Genomic DNA, 20088 nt, shown 5'->3' with positions numbered 1-20088 from the left:
TAATTAATTCCTCAAGAATTGCACACAACACACTTTGATCATATTCACTTCTCCGACTCCTCTCATTTCCACCCTCTCCATTGCCACACCCAGCTTAGAGATGAGAGCTGAGTGAGGTGCTGATCTATGGTTATAGCAGTATGTGATTAGGAGTCGTTCTAGGGCTGTGTTCATGCAGCTCAATAATATTTGGTTATATAAATATGCACTATTTTCACTCCCCATTCATCAAATAGTGGACACCTAGGCTGTTTTCATTTCCTGGCTATTGTGAATAAAGGAGCAATGACTACTGAAGAACAAATATCTCTGTAGTAAGATGCAATGACCTTGAGCATCTGTGCAAAAGAGGTAGAGTTGGAACATGGGGTAAATCTATTTCTAGTTTTTTTGAGGAAACTCCACACTGATTTCCATGATGGCTATACCATTTTGCACTCCTAGCAGCGGTGAATAAATGTTCCCCTTTCTCATTATCCGTGTCAGCATTTCCTGTCTAGTTTTTCTTAACTCTTGGCTATTCTGATCTGAGTAAAACAAAATCTCAAAGTAGTTTTAATTTGCATTTTCTTGACGGCAAAAGATGCTCAACATTTTTTTTATTTCTTAATTTAGAAGAAATTTCTATTTCATCTTTAACAAACTCTACATTGAGTTACTTGCATGCCCCATTTTAAGATTTCAGTGTTTGTTTTCTTGAGGTTTCATTTTTTTTGAGTTATTTGTATATTCTAGACACCAACCCTCTGTAAGACTCTTAATTGGTAACGATTTTCTTCATTCAGTAGGCTGTCTTTTTACTCACTGATTGTGTTCTTTGCTGTACAGAAGGTTTGGGGTTTCATGTGGTCCCATTTGTAGTGGGGAGTAGAGAGGTAGGGCAGTACAGTTAGAGAATCAACAGTCACTTCTTTTCTTCCTTACTGTTCCACGTGTTTTTTTTTTAACATAATGCCACATCTCTTGCATTTGCTTCAGAGACTCTATGCCTCTCCGAGAAAGAACAATAAAATAAAGCATGGTCAGAGAGAAACATCCACAGGGGAGTGGACAAAGGACAAAGGCAAAAGAGAGTCTTGCCAGTGCTCAGCTGTTCAGTCTTAGACAACGTTGGCAAAACTCCAAAAGGCTTTATTCCATTGTCCATAATAGAAGGTTCTTTCTCACCTTAATATCTCAGAATTCAGCCAAGAAAATAGGACCTACTTACATATTTTATGATTAGTCAAAGAAGTAGATACAATTTTCAATGATGTGATATGATTAGGCATGTTTTCATTACAGTTATTTTGACTTTTGAAATCTCACATTCACAATAAAATAACAGTCAAATCCAATAATTCAAGACTATTAGAATTTTACACTTATATCCAGAATTATATTCCCCAAGTTTCATTTGTCTGACTCATATAGTATTGTGAGTTTTGTCTTACTATGATTTGAATGTGAATTGTCCCTCACAGACTCCATGTTAAATATTTGGCTTCCAGTTACTAGTGTTATTATGAAAAGCCCCCACTCAGGAGGTGGGGACTCTAACACATGCTGGAAAATCCGTCACGTGTGTATATCAGGAGGTGTAGAAAAGAAACCAACAAAATGGCTGTTCTGTAGAATGGTTAAGGGGGTAGCGTTGTTGTGAATGAAAGAGAGAATATATCCAGAGGCATATGCAAGAGTCCAGAGTGGAGCGAAAGAGGAGGAGAGTGAATGGCCAGCACCATCTGTGAGAGACAGAAGAACATCAGGAGAGACTAGTGGAGACGGTGAGATAACGCGAGACAGCATGAAAGCCAGGAGACAGCAAGAGAGAGAATAGAAGAGTAGCTGGGTTATAAGGAGAATGAGTAGCTGGGGACTTGAGAGGGAAGTCCAGGAGGCTATCGTGGGCTTTGAAATTTATAAGAAGTAGTTGTGAGTAGAGACTGAGGGAGCCTGGGGGCCAGCATGGGTTTTGATATGCAACCACATGTACATGTCCATAGAGAGCCTTCTGTTCCTTCTGCCAGAGGTAAGGGACATGATCCCTTTTAGAAGATGGCAATTGGTTTCACAAGTTCCTGAATAATGCTGGCTTTTATTTAACCAGCAGAAATCCTTCAGTAGTCCAGTGTGAGCTCTTTTCTGGATATACGAACTTCCTGGATCTAGCAATGTGCTACTTAAACTTTTTGAAAGCAGGTTCTGAGACTGTGGAGCCGTGCCTCTTATAAGACTGAAGCATGGTTTTATCATGCAACCTCTAAAATCTTGGGCTGAGTTAGGCTGGCCACTTGGCTCTCTGTAATAGGAAATATGGGCGGAGAGCAAACAGATAAACACATCAAAAACATTGTGTTCTTGAGAACACATAGAAGCCAAACCATGCCTCACAGACATTGCTATTGTTTATCCTGAGATAAAAAGAAATACTTCCAGTGGGAACAGGAAGCTAGAAGTTTATCAATGTGGAGACTCTCAGCAGGGAACTCAGACAGTGATTTGAGGGTGTTACCTTTGTTTCTCTCTTACTCAGGCTGCTCTGGTTATTTCTGCTTGATGCTTTAAGCACATGAAAGATGGTGCTTTGCTCTCTGTCTTCAGATTATATCTACCCACTGCTTGCTATTTGTTCTTTTACTTCTGTTTGCTACATGCTTAATAGTCACTTAATTGAACCTGAAAGGTATGGCTATTGCAGGTCATTGTCCAGAACACACTGAGCAGGGCCTTAGCTGAAGGAAGTAGGTCATTGTGGATCTCCTTGGGAGCCATACCTTGCTTTTGTCTCCTCTCCTTTTCTCTGTCTCTGCCAGATGCTTCCACCATCACGATGATCTGCCTCACCACTGCTCTGGAAACAATCAAGTCATTCAGGATGAACTGAACCTTCTGAGACAATGAGCTCAAATAAATATTTCCTCCCTTAGGTTACTCTTAGCAGGTGTCTTCTCACAATGACGAAAAAGCACTAGTACAGTTTTAAAGCCAGAGTCAATGAAATACTTCATTTCTCTTTTTTTGGTCTCCTGTTTGTGTCCTCTTGGATTGAGACTGTCTTCCAGATTACTAACTGACTGTTGAACCCAGGATTGTCTTCTAAATTCTCCACATACTTATTGACTAAGTAAAACTAATTTCTCCCTAGTTTTAGGGTCTTCTGGATCGAGTTAGCTTCAAAACCTACTAATATTGCAGTAGATATCAAAGATGAATTCTTATGAATTCACTCTTCCCAGTACCACAGCAGTGATTTGGAGAGAGGCAGACTGCTGGTCAAGAGGGTCACAAGCTAATATGCTTAAGTCTTGGACTTTGCCAATCTCATAGTTATTTTGACTGAATTCAACGGAAAGGGAAGATACTCTGTCACAGAGTCGGGGTTTGTTTCCAGTGACTAGCAAACCAGAGCTTCTTGAGATGTGGTCAGGCTGTTTTTCTAGGAGGTTCTCTCAGGAAGTCCTGACATAAACCCTGACAAGCACTTGCCACTAACCTGTTCATTTTGTCTCTGCTCTGCATGTTAGACATATTCCTCCCAGTCCTCTTCAGTCACCGTAACCGTAATAACGAGCAACTCATTCTTGGAAGATACAATGAAGATGTCATTCTCCCTTGCCTGTTCACGAATGGGTCTCAGGTTGTAATTCACTGGATAAGTCAAGATAACTATGTTCACAGTTACTACAATGGCAAGGACCAATTGGAAAAACAGCATTTTAGATATGCACACAGGACATCCCTCGTTCATAGTGAAATTAACAATGGGAATGCCTCTTTAACTGTCAGAAGATTGAGTCTTCAGGATGAAGGAATTTATATCTGCTATGTGGGAACAACAAGTACACGTACTGAAAACACAGTGGTACTAAAAGTGGGAGGTAAGTGAGCATGCAAATTTTAATAAGGTGTAATGATATAATTTGATATAATTCTGAAAGAGCTTTTTTTCTGAACTTAATATGGTAAGATACTTTCAAGTCACTTCCTACAAATCTACCTCATTATTTCAATGCATAATATCACAGACAGTGCCCAGTGTACAATATTTCATAGTATGGGCCTGTGATGATTCATATATCCATTCCCCACGTTGGTGAGTGTTCAGGGCTTCTACGGTGGTTTTTTTTAATCACAGACTCTGTTATGGTGCATGTCTTTATAGATACATAAAATGATGACAAATTATCTGAAATAAAAATACCAGAAGTAAGGTTTTAATATTCCAATAACATTAGCAGCCTAAGTACATTCATTTCCTTAGCAGTTCTAACAGCACTGAATATTATCAGCCCTAAACATCTCTTCCAACATGGTGACAAGAAATAGTGAATTTAAGTTGCCTTTTTAATTGTTTTTATTGACCTTTACATTTTTGTCTGCTTCCCTCCTTTTCTCCCCTTCTACCATCTGCTGTGACCCCCTACACTCCCAATTTACTCAGGAGATCTTGTCTTTCTCTCCTTCTTATGTAGGTCTATGCATGTCTCTCTTGGGGTCCTCTTTGTTGTCTAGGTTCTAAGTTGGCCCTCTTGAAATAAAATAGAAGTTACTTTTGGTATTGCATCACTTTATCTTCTCTGCAGTAACTGTTTTGTAACTCTAACCATACTATTTGATTAATGTACTCATGGTTGCCAATGGTTAAGTTTATGTTTAATTAAACTAAAATGTAATTTAAACTTAAGAAATAATAGAAATAATATTGTGGCCTATTCATAATTAATCATACTACCAAGAATTCTTGTTGATATGGCATGTTAATGTTGACATGGTTGAGATAGTATTCTTTATTTCACAGTCAATTTTGATGCTATTATGAATTTGTTGTTAGTTTAGTGGTATTTTTTAGTTTTAAATACATATACTGTTTTCATTTATACAAATTTGCAATGTATTTTGATCATATCCAATCTCATTCCCTGTTTCTAAACTTCTCTTGGATCTATATTCCCTTCCTAACTTCCTGTTTGTTTTTTTCTTTCTAAATAACCCACTGTACGTAATTAGTGCTTCCTGTATATGTATGAGTATGGGGCCATTTACAAGACCATGGCCAACCTACTAGGGGGTCATACTTGTAAAGAAAATGATCCCTTCCCTAGCTGCATCAACAGTAGCTCCTCAACCGGCATGGAGACTCATGCCTTGCCTTCCCCAACCTGGAATATCAATTGGCTTGATTTTTTGCAGGTCTTGTGCAGGTGACCATAGCTTTTGTAAGTTCATGAATACAATTATTCTGTCATTTCCAGAAGGCACTACTTTACCTCAGTCCTCCACAACCTGTAATTTTTACAGTCTATCTTCCCTTCTTCTACTATGGCCACTGACCATTGAGAGGAGGGTTGTGACTTAGATGTCTCATTTGCTGAGAATAGATCTTAAGATATAATGCTGTTATTACAGAACATAAGGTGGTGACATGTACTCATAATTCTAACACTAGGGAGGCTGAAAAGATAGGATCTATCGCCAGGTGGTGGTGGGGCACACTTTAATCCCAGCACTAGGGAGGCAGAGGCAGGAGGATCTCTGTGAGTTCAAGGATAGCCTGGTCTACGGAGTGAGTCTCAGGACAGCTAGAAATACATCCAGAAACTCTGTCTTGAAAAAAAAAGAAAAAAAGGAAAGAAAGAATGAAAAATAAAAAATAGGATCCATGACTTGAGGCCAGACTACTCCATAAAGAGAATCTGTTTCAAATGAAACAAAGCAATTATAAAACTATTGCATATGTAAGTGACTTTGTAAATAATGTAGAACTGCTTTCATATGCTTCAGGAAATCACAAAAATCATATGACTTATTTTATTGCAATATTTGCTATACATTAGTGGACCGGAAGAAAAATCACATTTTTTATGTACTCTGGCAAGTGAATATGAGTGTATGTAAGTGTGTGCACAGCTAGAGTGTTCTGTATAATAGAGTGTTTTACAGTATTGTATGTATTAGGGGGATATCTTCTAATATATTTTTAAAAATTTAATTCTTACTCTTTCTTTCTCTGACTCACTTAACTGTTTTAGATCTTGACTCAAAATTGTACTTTAAAAAATAAAACTTAAGTTGACTGATTCAGTAGCTAAGAAATCCAGAAAGTGCTGCCTGAACTCTAAAGATTTTGACCCTACTTCCTTGCTTAGTGAGGCCATTAAATTTGTCAGAGAAGGGTCCAGAGAATAGTGATTATTTGTGTATCATGCATGTTCTTTTTATTCTTCCTGGAAAATAATGCGCAATCATCAGCTTTTTTAGTTTTGGGGGGGGATTATTTTTCTTTAAGTAATTAAGAGATTTTGTTCGTAAAATTTAGCTTTTATTACAAAGGTATTGATAAAGAAACTAATGGCCCAGTTCTTCATAACTCACTGTTTGTTTTGTGCAGCTTTTCACACACCTTTAATAAAATATGAAAAGAGGAACACAGAGAGTTTTCTGGTGTGCAGTATTCCGAGTGTTTACCCTTGTCCACATATCATATGGAAAATGGACAATACAAATGTCTCTGAAAGCGGTTCACAAGTAACCGGAGCTCCAGGCCCTTTTAATATTAGTAGCACACTGAATATTACAGGATCAAATTCGTCTTTTGAGTGTACTATTGAAAATTCACTTCTCAATCAAACATGGAGAGGAGAGTGGACATTGGCAGGTAGGTTCCACTGGACTTTCTGTGTACATATTAGTGCTATATTAGAGGCTGGGAGGTGCTGGGAGATAGATCTACAAGGAAACAAGAAAGAAAACCAACCTGCAGAAGGGATAATTTGACTACATTGGTTCTGAGCATCAGCTCCTATTCATAAAATAGTATCTCAGTAGGCACTTTTACACTGAGTGAAAACACTAGAGATCTGTCCATGAATGTTTATTCTTCTATGGTTCCTCCTCCAAACAGGATTTCCCACCTGCACAGGAATATGTGTCTTTTAGCAGATCACAGCCCCTGATTCTCTGCAATCAAAAGACTTATTAAGTTTAACTATGATTATTGTTGGGTTTTAAACATTGATCTCTAAAAGCATTTTTATTTCACTTATTGGGAGCAACATAATGCTAGATTGAGCATGAGGAAGTCAAAAAATAATTTGCAGGAGTTGGTTCTCTCCTTCCACCATGTGCCTCCTGGGAATTGACCTCAGATTGCCAGCTTAGCAGCAGGTCCAATGCTCCAGATTGCTTCTTCAGGGTAGAAGAGCTAAATTCCCGGAGTTTTCCTCCCTGGAAGACTTCACTCCAGCACAACTTGAAGATCTACTATAACCTTAGAGGGAAACTTTAAAATAGAACCTGGGCAGCTTCTCATGTGTGAAACTCTACAATACAGACACGAGAATGCTTTTCCCACAGACATCAGTACTGTAGCTTGTATTCTTTCCTAATCTTAAGTGAAATTTACAAAATTCACCCAACAGTTTGGTTTTTACTAGTTTCCTTTTTTTTTCTGTTGTTAGGTAGTCATCAGAAGAATGAACGTGACTCTATTTCTCTCTGGTGTACAACCAGCCACAATTTTTCTCTACTAAATCAAGACTTCCAAGTTTCTTGGTCCAAGGTAGTAAATGGGGCATCCTTTGTCTTGGATTGGCATCCGAAATCTTCACAGGACATAGCTACTAATGACCCTCAATTCTCAGGGAATAAAGAGCTGAGATATAATAGTGACTTCTCCTTAATATTGAAAGATCTTCGTGCTTCAGACAGTGGGGAATACTTGTGTAATGTTTCTTCTATTGAGTACACATTACTCACCGTCCACAGGCTGAATGTAGGTAAGTTGCAAATTGGGCACATTAATTGTTTTTGGGTGCTGCAACAAAGGTTTGTTATGACTTTTCCCGATGTCATTGATGGAGATACCTTTGCTCATGGTGGTAGATGATATGCCATCTTTTGATCAAAGTTACTCTTAGAAGATCGTCTTTTCTTCTTTCTATGTTTTGAAATGAAGGAAAACGTGCATTTTGGTGGCTCTAGTACCTTCAACTCCTCTTCACTGCTGTGTGTACTATATAGCTTCATGTTGAGGAGTTGAGGCTGTAGGCACAGAGGAAATTAGAGTTGGGAACTGCTGGATGCTGAGAAACATAGTAATGTCTGTTAATCTGGTGGAAACAGCCACATGGTATTTCAAGCATGAAGAATGTGCCTGGTTCGGATCACTTTTCACTGCAGTCAGTTGCCAAAATTCTTTGTTTAAAAGAACTATTCCTAGTCCACTGACCAGACTCGGAATGCATGACATGAAATTGGCTTCCTGGGTGAGGTCCCTGGCCTCCTCGCTATTCTTCTACCACCCTGGCATAGAGGAAACACTAATAGCTCTCTTTCATCCCTTGATAAGGATATTTGAGATTGTTAAAATTATTACATGTTTCATAAATTTTTAGTTATCCATGTGTTATGTTGCTTCCAAAGAAAGCTTCTATGCTGAATGATAAAACTTCTTTTGATGATATAGGATGAAAAATAAGGATGCATTTAAGCTTCCAACTTTTCTCTCCAATAAGTGTTGGTTTTATGTAAAATGCAGTAAAGCCCAAATTCTATTTTTAAAACTGTTGCCTCATACTGGATTCATTTTGGAGTATAGAAAAACAATCAGGAAGCAAATGTGTGAAGACTATATGTGCCCCATCTTCCTAAGCAGAGATTCAGTTTTCAGTGCCTCCAAAGTGAAGAAGCAACAGGAAAATTCCATCTATGGAAAAGTTTTTTGTTTTTGTTCTTTTGAACCTTGCATCCTCAAATATACCTTGTCAAGTATGGCCAGGGAAAGAATCTTCCCACACTCCCCAAGAAGAGTCATAGCAGAAGCATTCTATCAGGGAAGAGACCAGAATGAACAGTCATGGTATGGGAAAAGAATTTTTCACTGAGGCTTGTTTTCTTAGTTCCTTTACTATTGCCATGACAAAACTCTATGTATAAGACAACTCACAAAAGGAAGCATTTAATTTGGGATCACAATTCTAGAGGGTTAGAGCCCATGGCCATTATGGAAGGTAGCATATCAATGGGCAGACTAGCATGGTACTGGAGAAATAGCTGAGAGCATACATCTGATCTACAAGCAAATGACAGAGATAGAGAGGGAGAGAGAGAAAGAGAGAGAGAGAGAGAGAGAGAGAGAGAGAGAGAGAGAGAGATAACTAAGCTAAGTGGGAAAGACATGAACTTTTGAAACTTCAAAGCCTACCCACAGAGACACACCTTCTCCAACAAAGCCACACCTCCTAATCCTTCTCAAATAGTTCCACCAAGGACCAAGCATTTAAATATAAGAACCTGTCGGGGCTATTTTTATTCATACCACTTTTCTTTCTTTCTTTTTATTTAGCCTTCTTTAAGAAATTTATTCATTTCCTCCAATTGTTTGTTTGTATTTTCCTGAATTTTCTTGAAGGATTTATTTATTTCCTCCCTAAGGTCTTTAATCATCTTCATAAAGTTGACTTTAAGGTCTTTTTCTTGTGCTTCTCTTGTGTTGTAATATTCAGAACTTGCTGTAGTAGAATAGTTGGGCTCTGGTGGTGACATATTTCCTATTCTGTTATTTCTTGTGTTTTTATGCTGACTTCTAGACATTTGGGTTTGGGTTAATTAAAAGTCTAGGTATTGATTCCTGAGTTTGTCTTTGTTGAGTTTGTCTTTTTGGATGGGTGTTTTGTTCCTTGGTTTCTGTTTCCTCTCTAGTCTTATGGTCTGGGTGGCCTGGACTTCTTCCAATCTGTGTGGTCTCTGGTGGATCGGGGAGTATCTGTTCCATTTGGAAGTTAGGAAAAAAAATTAGGAGGGTGAGGGACTGGTGATAGAAATGAGGAAACTTGAGATGGTGTATGATTGGGAGAGTTTGGTGGGCTGGCAGCATACTTGGGCTTCTCCCAATTCCCTGAGCAGGGAATCTCTGGCCCTATTAGAGGTTGAAGCACAGAAAGTAAGGCATGGAACTAAGGATAGTGTGGGGAGGTGCTGAGATAGTGAGAAAGTGTGGAATTTTGTGGGGAGGGGTGACCACCTAGACTTCTCCCAGTCTGCAAGGTCTCTAGTAGAGTGGGTCAATAGTTCTCCTTAACTGTAGAGAAAAATTCCACAACCTCTTACTCCTGTATCTTTCCTGACTTTAAAACTAGAACCCTGTGGCCAGTGCTGCCAAGTTCTGCTGACTTTTTGACCCCCTTTGAATGGCACTAACTTAACTTTCATTTGTTGTTGCTCTTTAGGATCAAGTTCTTTCTTTTCAGAAGCTGCAGGACTCTGAGTGGGGTCATGTTTTCCAAGCTCCTATAATAACAGCCCACTTTGGCCTGCTTATAGTATTCAACCCCTTTCCTAATCCAAAATCCCCAAATCTGCTCCATTTCTTCAAAACCAGCATGGTCATGTTGGTCACAGCAAGGGCCCACTCCTTAGTACCAACTTCTCTCATAGTTACTTTTTCTATTGTTGTACTAAGATACCATGACCAAGGCAACATATAGAACAAAAAAGCGTATTGAGAGCCTTACAGTTTCAGAGGGTAAGTCCATGACCACCATGACAGGGAGCATGGCAGTAGATCAGCAGGCATGACATTGAGCAGTAGCTGAGAGCTTACATCTTGATCTACAAGCATGAGGCAGTGTTGTACTTTGAATAAATATGACCCCCATTGACTCAAGTGCTTGAATGCTTGGCATATAGTAAGTGGCACTATTATGAGTATTAGGAGGTATGGCCTTGTTGGACTAGATGTAGTTTTGCTGGAGAAAGTTTTACTGTGAGGCCACAGCATGCAAACTGGAAATCCACTTTGAATTCCTAGTGTTTAGATCTGTTCAGTGAAAGTTTCAGTGAACTGAAGGGACCTAAGCAATCTTGTCTAAATTGTCTTTTTGAGTTAATATGTGACTTTTTATCTATCTCATCACTCTGGAAGGAACTACAGGCCAAAGGAAAAAAATGTGAAGTAATCATATTGTTCCAGATCTATTTTCAGAAGGGAAAACATACATCTGGATACACATTAGAAATTGAACTTGTCCTCTCTACCTAAACTCTTCCTCCTCACAAGAGCCAGATATTCAGAATTAACAACTGAATGGAAAGATTAATATTTTCCTTGTTAGAACGCAGACTTATTAAATAATAGCTGTATTCAGAATTGTTTCCTTGTGACATATAAGTAGAGATAATCATTTTAAAGAACAATGCATAAACATTGTTTCCACCCTAAATCAGCCTTTGTGCTCTAATACCACCTACTATATGGTAGGATTGTAAGATCAGCTGGGTCTCACTTTAGTAATCCAAACCCCTTTACCAGTTTGCTGGAGGAGGCTGCTTGTTGTTCCTGGCTGCTTAGACTCCCATAATAATCACACAGAAACTATATTAATTAAATCACTGCTTGGCCCATTAGCTCTAGCTTCTTATTGGCTAACTCTTACATGTTTATTGAACCCACCTCCATTAATCTGTATATTGCTACATGGCTGTGGCTTACCGGGAAAATTTTCGGCATCTGTCTCCAGCAGGGCTACATGGCTTTTCTTTGACTCCACTCTTTCTCCCAGCATTTAGCTTAGCTTTACCCACCCAGCTCTGTTCTACTCTATCATGGCTCAAGACAGTTTCTTTATTAACCAATGATATTCACAGCATACAGAGGGGAATCCCACATCACCTCCCCTTTACTGTTTAAACATAAAAGGAAGCTTTTAACTTTAACATAGTAAAATTACATATAACAAAACAGATATCAAGCAATAATTACAGTTACAATATTTATATCTACTTTATATTTTATTATAACTAAGGAAAACTATAACTATATAAGTTCTTCAACTCCATCAAAGACTCCAGAAGGAAACAGAAAGAACATTGTAAGCAACTTTCAAAATTCTAGGAATGACAGAAACATCTTGCTACTTGGACAGTCATGCAAAGTTTTTCTGTACTGTTGGGTCATCCATCTTTAGCTTACAGGCCCATAGTATCTAGCAGACCTTTCCATAAAGCAGGAAATTTTAAAGACAGTTTTGTCTATATTGGCAGTTTGTCAGTCACTTTTTTCTGTATCCTGAAGAATATCTGGGAGACTCTTTCATAAAACTGGAACCTTGAAGGATCATCTCACTTTTAGGCAAGTTCAGCAGTCATCTCTCTGTTGGTACTGCATATCCATTTTATGCAACAGTCCAGGAAAGAGCACTTTCTTTCCCAAATGGCTAACCAACTCCATAAGGAGCCTCTTCGATACCCATCTTTCTCTTGAAGTAATTGGTGCTGCCTAGAGCAGATGTGTCTCATTGTCATGAAAAGTCCTAAGTACTTAAACATTTTAAATGCCATATTCTGAAGGTCTCAAAAATATTTGAAGAATATGTATCTAATTGAAATATATCTCTATATATCTAGAAAGCCTAACATGATTACAACTTGACTATTATAGTTGATTTTCTATTAACCTATATTTCTTAATTATACATTACACTTTTAAATGAGTTGCACAAACACAATACCTTAATCAAGAGCAGAAATATGTATAACAAAATTGACCTTAAATTTGTATAAATAAACCAAGATCCATACCAATGCAAATCTCTATAGCATATTCCCCCTTTTAATATAAATAAACATTTATAGGCAACATTTGGGAATATGGGTGTAGTTCTGTCCAAACTTTTTTTTAATGTTTATTGGGCAAAGTAATTTTTTTGAGGGGTGTTCAAGGCGACCTTGCTTAACTGTTTTCTTGTGTCTAGGATTCCTTTTTAACTTTATAGGTTTTATGTAGATTTAGTTAACCACGTTGACATGACAATTTGTTGTAGGAAACTGCTTGTTGGTTGGTTTCTGGATGCTTAGACTCCCGTAATAATCACACAAAACTATATTAATTAAATCACTGCTTGGCCCATTAGCTCTAACTTTTTATTAGCTAACTCTTACAAATTAGTTTAATCTATCTCCATTAAATAACACAGGTCAAAGAATACCAGGCTAACCCCAAGATAAACCAATTCTATTTTTCTTTATTATAAGGGGCAAACTCATGAAACAAGAACAAGAAGTCCAAACCCAGTTGTGTAGTACAGGAACCATAGAGAAAGCAAACCCTGGGCCACCCGGTGTTTTTCTCTGGGTACCCAAAAGGTCATGCCCTAATCTGGTCTCACCTCTTAAAGATTATTGGCTGATGAGATTCCCCATCAGCCCCAAGCCTTTATCTCATTACTATGAACATCCTATCACTGTTCCCTTAGGACTGTCTTCTCCAGACCAGTGTGGAAAGAGTCTTGCATGAGGGTCTGAGGCGAACTACAGGCTAACACAGGTTTCCATTCTTAATCAGTCCTTTTTCTAAAAAAAAAAAATAATAATTTCCTGATATGATATAAAACAATAGAAAATTAAAATGCAGAGTTGCGTGCTTTCTGTTTGAGCTTTCAAACTTTTTTCTCTCCTAAGTTTTCCATCTACCTAGACCCAAATTGATTGACATTATAGTGACCCTAAGTTTCTTATAACAGAGAGGCTGAGAACAGCCTCATATTTATACCAATGGTTTACTTATACTATTTCTTTTAAATTTTTTTTGAGGGATTTTTTACTCTGTGAATCATTCTCCATATTATAACTATAACCAATCTTAAAATAGTAAACATCTGTCTGGGGCACTAGCCTTCTCACGTTAGTTTTACTTGGTATGTTTCCTTCAGTTCACAGCCCTTGTTACTTTGTTTTATTCAGCCTCCAGTCTTTTACAGCGAAAACGTGTTGGAACTTGGATTTCATTTTTACTGCTTCTGATGTTGCTAGCAGCATATTGCTGTTACTCTAAAGTGAGAAGAGACTCCAATGACGTTGAAGGTAATATGGAGAATTTGACTTTAACAAAGCACCTATATTACTGCTCACTGTGGATATAAACACCTTATTTTTCTGCAAGTCATTCTAAAATTTATCAAAATCCATTAACACTCTTTTGCATTTTCACCTAAGCATTCTGCTTCTTAAAATTTGTTCTGAGCAAGAGGTCAGAGGCGCGTTAAGGCATATATAAGCACAATTGCTGTATCTTACTGTGAATATTCCCAGGTTTTCACTATTTTAATCACTAGTAGGGAAGATGGTTTAATGAACTGACCATCATAGGTGCTCTTTTACAAAAAATTCAAACTATTATTTAAAATAGTAAACAGAATGATCTGATCAGCTTGCACTGAAAAAATAGCTAGAAGGAAATAAAACTAAGCTGTAAAAAGTTGTCTTTGTAGTGATTAGATCATGGATTTCCTTGTTATGATTCTGCGTGCAAAAGACATGAGTGGGTGAGAACCCAGAGGCCTTAGGGTGGGCAAGAGACAAATAACACCCTGCAGACAGAGCTTAAGTGAGGAGTTTATTGAGATAAAGGAAATGGGGGAGGAAAGAGAGACAGAGAGAAAAAGAGAGAAGGGGACAGAGACCTGCTTGTCTCTTCTGAAGAACAGTGGGAAAGAGAACTGAAATGGGCAGAGCTTGTCTCTTAAAGGGACCTTTTTCACCTGTGCACAGATTACATAGTGACATAGCAGTCGTAGGACCATGGGTGGGTCAGGATACTGCCTGAATGCATCCTCCCAGGTGACAGGTCAGCATAATTCCTAAGTCCTAATTCTCCACCCTCCACCTCATGCAGGTAATTCCTTCATGTCCCCAGACTCAGTTGTGTGCTGCACAGACCTTGTTCTATGTATGATGCTTTCAAAAATTGCTATAATTTTGAGTCATTTTTTGAAATCCTTGACATATCAAAAAATGATTTTCTTAATTTGTGTGAAACAAACTTGAATTGTACAATAATCACTTAAAACAATGCCTTCAGATACTGTGACCACCCATCCTTAGATTTCTTTTGAAATGTGCATCAATGATCAGAACTTGACCTGGAAGGAATCTGTTCAAACTAGGGATTAGTTTACTTCCACAATCCAGGAAAACAGCAGCACAGTGCTTAAAAAAGCACCATCTGGCCCCCAAGAAAGCCCCGGGTTTCCTGGGGGTTCAGATAAATCTCATGTTCCAGGCATGTGTTTCTTGCAAGTAAAAGATTTTGGCTACTGGAAAACCATTATTGAGAATGAGGTTTCAAGGTGACATCACAGGATTATTTCACCAACTTTGACCTTGTGATCATCCAGTCTAATAAGCAGGCTGGCCTTGATTGTTACCGCCTCCGCTTAATTGACTAGAAATAATCAGAGATGGTGCATCTCAAGTAGTCTAACTTGTTTCCGGGTTCATCCTTTGGGTTATGATAATGGTCCTGTGGTTGGATTAAATTCAAATTATGGGAGATGGGGTATCACATGCTGCTTAGCAATGACAGCTTCTGCACTGGAAATCTGCCCACATCCAGGTCTACAGAAAAACACAGAGAACACTCAGAACTTACAAAGTTAGCATAGAATAATGCATTCACCGCCTCCCACCCCCCAGCTTTCCACACCTGAATCAGAATCGAACTTAAACATGAGGTGTCAAGGAGAGAGAAGAGTTCCCCAATCCTGCAACTGGGAGTCACATCAAATCACTCCCTTAGGTTAGAGTGACCTTCAGTGAGAAGACACAGCCAAAGTAAGAAGAGTATGCAAGGGAGAATCTGGGGGGCGGGGGATGCATACATACTTAACCCTTTCTTCCCTCTGATCTGCAACCAAACTAGGGACTAGCAGATACACATACTCTGACCCTGGAGACCAACGCGTCCAGCTTCCCCAGCCAGAGGAAGAAGTGCAATGTGGTTCTGACGAAGTAAACAATCTCAATTCAGGTAAGGGTGGTATGTTCCTCTTGAACATAAAGAGAAATGTTCTTTATTGTTATATGATATCTGATTGCCCTGTGATACTCTGAGAATGTTATCCTTGAACAGGGGAGGGGATAAGCAGGACCAGCAACTACCTGACATGAATTAGCCATAGAGACGCCAGGAATTTGGATGGAGAAGATGAAAAGGAAGGAAATGGCATTACTAGAGTTTGGTGCTTCTTTTTAGTTTTTGGGACAAGTGGGCCAAAAAGCAATTTCAGCTGGTTGCTTCTCAGGTTTTCTGATCTAGCAAATTTTCACCCCCCCCATCTGACTTCCAAGTCTTTGTTTGCAAATAGAATGATAGAAACTTAGTTTAAACCCACATATCGAGGCTGCAACAATGGTTAAAATATCAGTAGACTCAAGAAAAGCCACTAAGTTGACAGAAAAACATCTCTACACTTCTGTCGTTAGAGGTAATGAAGATATATTTGGAGCTCTTATACTAAATCCTATAAAATATAACCTGTCTCCTGGTTCCCGGTTGTTGTTTAATATGCTATGGTTCATATGTTTTGATTTCTAATTCAGTTTTCTATTGCTTAAAATGCTCTTACTCTAGGCTAAGTTTAGATGGTTCAGAGTTTTCAGCAAGGCTAAGAAAGAAGGGCTTCCCTGACAAATGGCATTCTATTCTTGTCCCCTAACTGCCACTCTCAGCCCATCCTTTGCAGGCTATTTCCTTTGTTAGTGCTTGGTGGGAACCTGGCCAACAGCTGTAGTGAACCAAGAATTTCTCATTGTTTGACTTGTATTTATTCTCCTCTTTGGAGCACTTGAATCAATCATAGAAACGCATTGCTACTTTGGATGCCGTATTGCTACAGTGAAAGTATTTTTAACATGGTTTGTTGAGATAATATGTAAAGAGAGAAGTAACCAAGGTGATTCTCATGATTACAAAAAAGTGGGAAAGAGGAAGAATGCGAATTCTTAGAAAGAGAGATTTATTCTGTTCTTTCTTTCTTTTAGAAACGCACCCTGACTCTGTTGATGATTGTGCTATGAATGGTGATAACTCCAATGGATATGACATACAACATTGTGGGGACCAACAGATGTAAACGTATTCCACTCAGACTGGAGGTCAGAGAGTTTGAGCTTACTTTTGCTCTTTCAAAGTTGTTGACAACAGCTGTGGCTACAAATCCTGACCTAGGGTGTGGTTATTTGGTGTTTCAGACATTAACATGGCCCATAGAGGTGGATGTGCTCCACCCTGACCAAAGGTCAGAGAATTCAAACCTATTCCTGCTCCTTCATTACACAATAGAAAGTTTTGACATACTTCACCCACAATGTATAGTTTAGTTTATTTTGTTGCATCATGTTCCCCTAATCTGAACATAGGTAAGGAGTAGAACTGAGACTTGATCCCAGCACTCGGGAGGCAGAGGTAGGTGAATCTCTGTGAGTTCGAGGCCAGCCTGGTCTACAAGAGCTAGTTCCAGGACAACCTCTAAAGCTACAGAGAAACCCTGTCTCGAAAAAAAAAAAAACAAAAACAAAAACAAAACAACAACAACAAAAAAACCTTGAAACTCAGGGACATCTAGAAGGCAGATTAAAGTTGGCTGACATGACCCAAGGCTGTGTCACTATTATTTTATAACTGATTCATAGATCTATGATCACAGATATAGTGATGGCTATGATCTTCCCATCCCCCACTTGTACAGAACCAAGTAACATCATTGCTTAAGATAAAAGTGGTTATTCTGACTTGGTTTCATTTTCTTGCTTCTAGTCTTCTTCAGAAGCATCAGCCAGCAAGCAAAATCTTGTGCTTGTCTTACAGAAGAAATCCTCTATTTGATTTCCCCCATTTACCTGCAGATTTACTTGACTGACATAATGCTCACCTCTCTCACTGTCATTCCAGGCGATGGCTTGTCAGATTTGACAGTTCTCACATGCACAGATTTGAATGCAGTCCTAAAGCTCATGTATTAGAAACATTGTTTAATAGTGTTGGAGGGTAACCCCCCCCCCCAAAGAAGCAATTGTGTTGAAAACTTCCACAACATTATGGAAGTAGGTTAATTACTGGGAAACTGGTTTGTTCTAAAAGTACGTTCTCTTTCTCTTGACCTCTCTTGACCTTCAGACTTTTGCCAAGGGATGCTCTGCCAAAAAGGCTCAACCCAGATGCTAACATCTTAATACTGGACGTCCAAGTTTGAAGAATTATGATTAAATTTATTTTCTTTATAAATTACTCTCTGTGCAACAACACCAAACGAAGACCTCCAGAACTGTATTGACTCTTCAGGATGTAAACGTCAATTGCAGATCTGCTACCTTCAATAAGACAATGGATATCTGTGTCGAGAGAATTCCAGCTCCACTTAGAAAACAAATGTCTTATTAATGGACATCACTGTTGTAGCCAGGTTAGGATGTTACTGTGCATTTCCACCAATAACTCAGTAGAACTGTACGATTAGAGGTTGCTTCAAGATCTGAGAACAGGAGGGAGCAGGATTATCCATAGTGGAACTGTAAAGAGCTATTTACGGTCTGGAAACAAGACAACCGATGTGATTATTATACCCTAGTCTTAGGTAATGGTTGTTTGAGCAATACTGATTAGCATTAGGATGAGTTATGGGACTCTGGAGAGTAAGAATGTCCGTGTCCCCAAGACTACTTAGGGAAAGAGATCTCATCATCACTAGAACTGATCTGTCTGCTGGGAGTGACAACTGGCGACACCAGGCTAGCATAGCTGCTGACGGATAGATTTGAGGTTTATTTGAAGAAGGCTCTCTGGCTTAGTTGGCATCTTGAATCAGCCTTCTAAGAAGGGGAGAGTTCCATGTAACCGTTCTGCAGGGATTGAATGTAGAGCCCGGCTGTTTTGATGATCTGTTGCCTTCATTTTAATAATCAACTTAGAGAAAAAAGACGGATGTTAGTATTTGGAAGTTTGTCAATATGATATAACTGGACTTTTTTTTAAACTTGGATAAGCAAATTTTTGAGATTGTAGTTGGTTTGATTGCCAACTACCTAGAGTTTTTTTATCATTTGATATTGGTATCATATTTGTATACTTTGTATTTGTATTGATAACTTTTTGTATAGTGCTGTGTAAGATATTCATAAACAGTAATGTGTTAAAGATTCCAATGTAAAGAAAAACTCCCTTGAGATAATACTATAATTCAATCAACTGTAATACCCCTGGTACCTAGTGAGGCAGTAGTTAAAATTAGCCTATTAAAAACACAGGTTGGCAAAGAAAGAGTCAAGAATCACTCCAGTCAAGGCCACCTAAGACTCACTGCCAATTTGATGTAGTGACTCTTCATTGTCCAAGAGTAACTTATGGCTCAGTATAATTCTAAAACACAACCCTGGGCAGAGACTTAAAATGCTGATTAGACGTATTACATGAGAAGTTGCAAGTTGAACATATAACAGATTGAGTGTGCTTAGAAAAATTAGCATTATGCAAATAGATAAAAAATTCATGCTAAACCAAGAAAATATTCAGAACTCTGGCTGGAGAGATGTCTCAGTGGTTAAGAGTACTCGCTGCTCTTGCAGAAGATTCATGTTTGATTATCAGCACTCACATGGTGGGTCACAACCATCTATAACTCCAGTTCTGAGGATTTGACACCCTTTTCTGACTTCCATGGGCACAAGGCAAGCACGTGGTATATAGACATACATGCAGGCAAAATATTCAGATACGTAAAACAAAAAGCAAAATACATCTTAGAAAATAAAGTTCACCCCAAGGGTACCCACCAGAAAGCTTCATCAAGTCTCTGCCTTTGTAAATTAATTTTTTGCTATTGCTACAAGTGTCCCACCTGCTGTTTATAATAAAGGCAGATGGGTGACAAGAAAGAATGAAAGGAAGAAAGAAAAGAGAGAAAGAAAGAAAGAAAGAAAGAAAGAAAGAAAGAAAGAAAGAGAAAAGTTTATAGTGAACAAAGTTGCTAGACTTCCTCCATGTTACCGCCCTTGGCTCTTCTCTTGGAAGAATATTCTCAATAAAATAATTCTGATTTAGCTATACCTTGTGTTTTCTGCTCAATCCTTTGTGGATATAAGGGCCTGAAACCCCTATAGTGATGTCCTCGCAACCTGACATTAACTGGTAATGTCAGTTGGTGAACTAGCCAGGAGGCAAGATTTGTGTTTCTAATCTCTTAAACTTCCAACTCATTTTGGGGTGACTGATAGGAGCTGCTTCAAACTGTGAGCAGAGGGAGCGGACCATTCAAGGGCTATTGGGACACCAGCTGC

General features: G+C 38.6%; 1 protein-coding gene across 10 annotated transcripts in view; it reads left to right on the top strand.

The window, feature by feature from the left end:
* Hhla2 (HHLA2 member of B7 family) overlaps window positions 1–19855 on the top strand; it is a 76984-nt gene extending 57129 nt beyond the window's left edge. For 9 of the 10 annotated variants that reach the window (XM_075964048.1, XM_075964032.1, XM_075964067.1 and 6 more), the window contains 8 exons: window positions 3507–3860; window positions 6371–6641; window positions 7444–7757; window positions 13720–13839; window positions 15677–15784; window positions 16798–16911; window positions 17933–19675; window positions 19709–19855. In XM_075964048.1, coding sequence (XP_075820163.1) covers window positions 3507–3860; window positions 6371–6641; window positions 7444–7757; window positions 13720–13839; window positions 15677–15784; window positions 16798–16889 — 1259 coding nt within the window. In that variant the 3' untranslated portion in view covers window positions 16890–16911; window positions 17933–19675; window positions 19709–19855. The remainder of the gene's footprint in view (window positions 1–3506; window positions 3861–6370; window positions 6642–7443; window positions 7758–13719; window positions 13840–15676; window positions 15785–16797; window positions 16912–17932; window positions 19676–19708) is intronic. The other variant, XM_075964084.1, reaches the window with a different exon arrangement.
* The last annotated feature ends 233 nt before the right edge of the window (window positions 19856–20088 follow it).

The sequence above is a fragment of the Microtus pennsylvanicus genome, chromosome 1 (genome assembly GCF_037038515.1).
Source record: "Microtus pennsylvanicus isolate mMicPen1 chromosome 1, mMicPen1.hap1, whole genome shotgun sequence".
NCBI lineage: Eukaryota > Metazoa > Chordata > Mammalia > Rodentia > Cricetidae > Microtus > Microtus pennsylvanicus.
The sequence above is the reverse complement of the archived record's forward strand: the minus strand, read 5'-3'. Positions and strand labels throughout refer to the sequence as shown.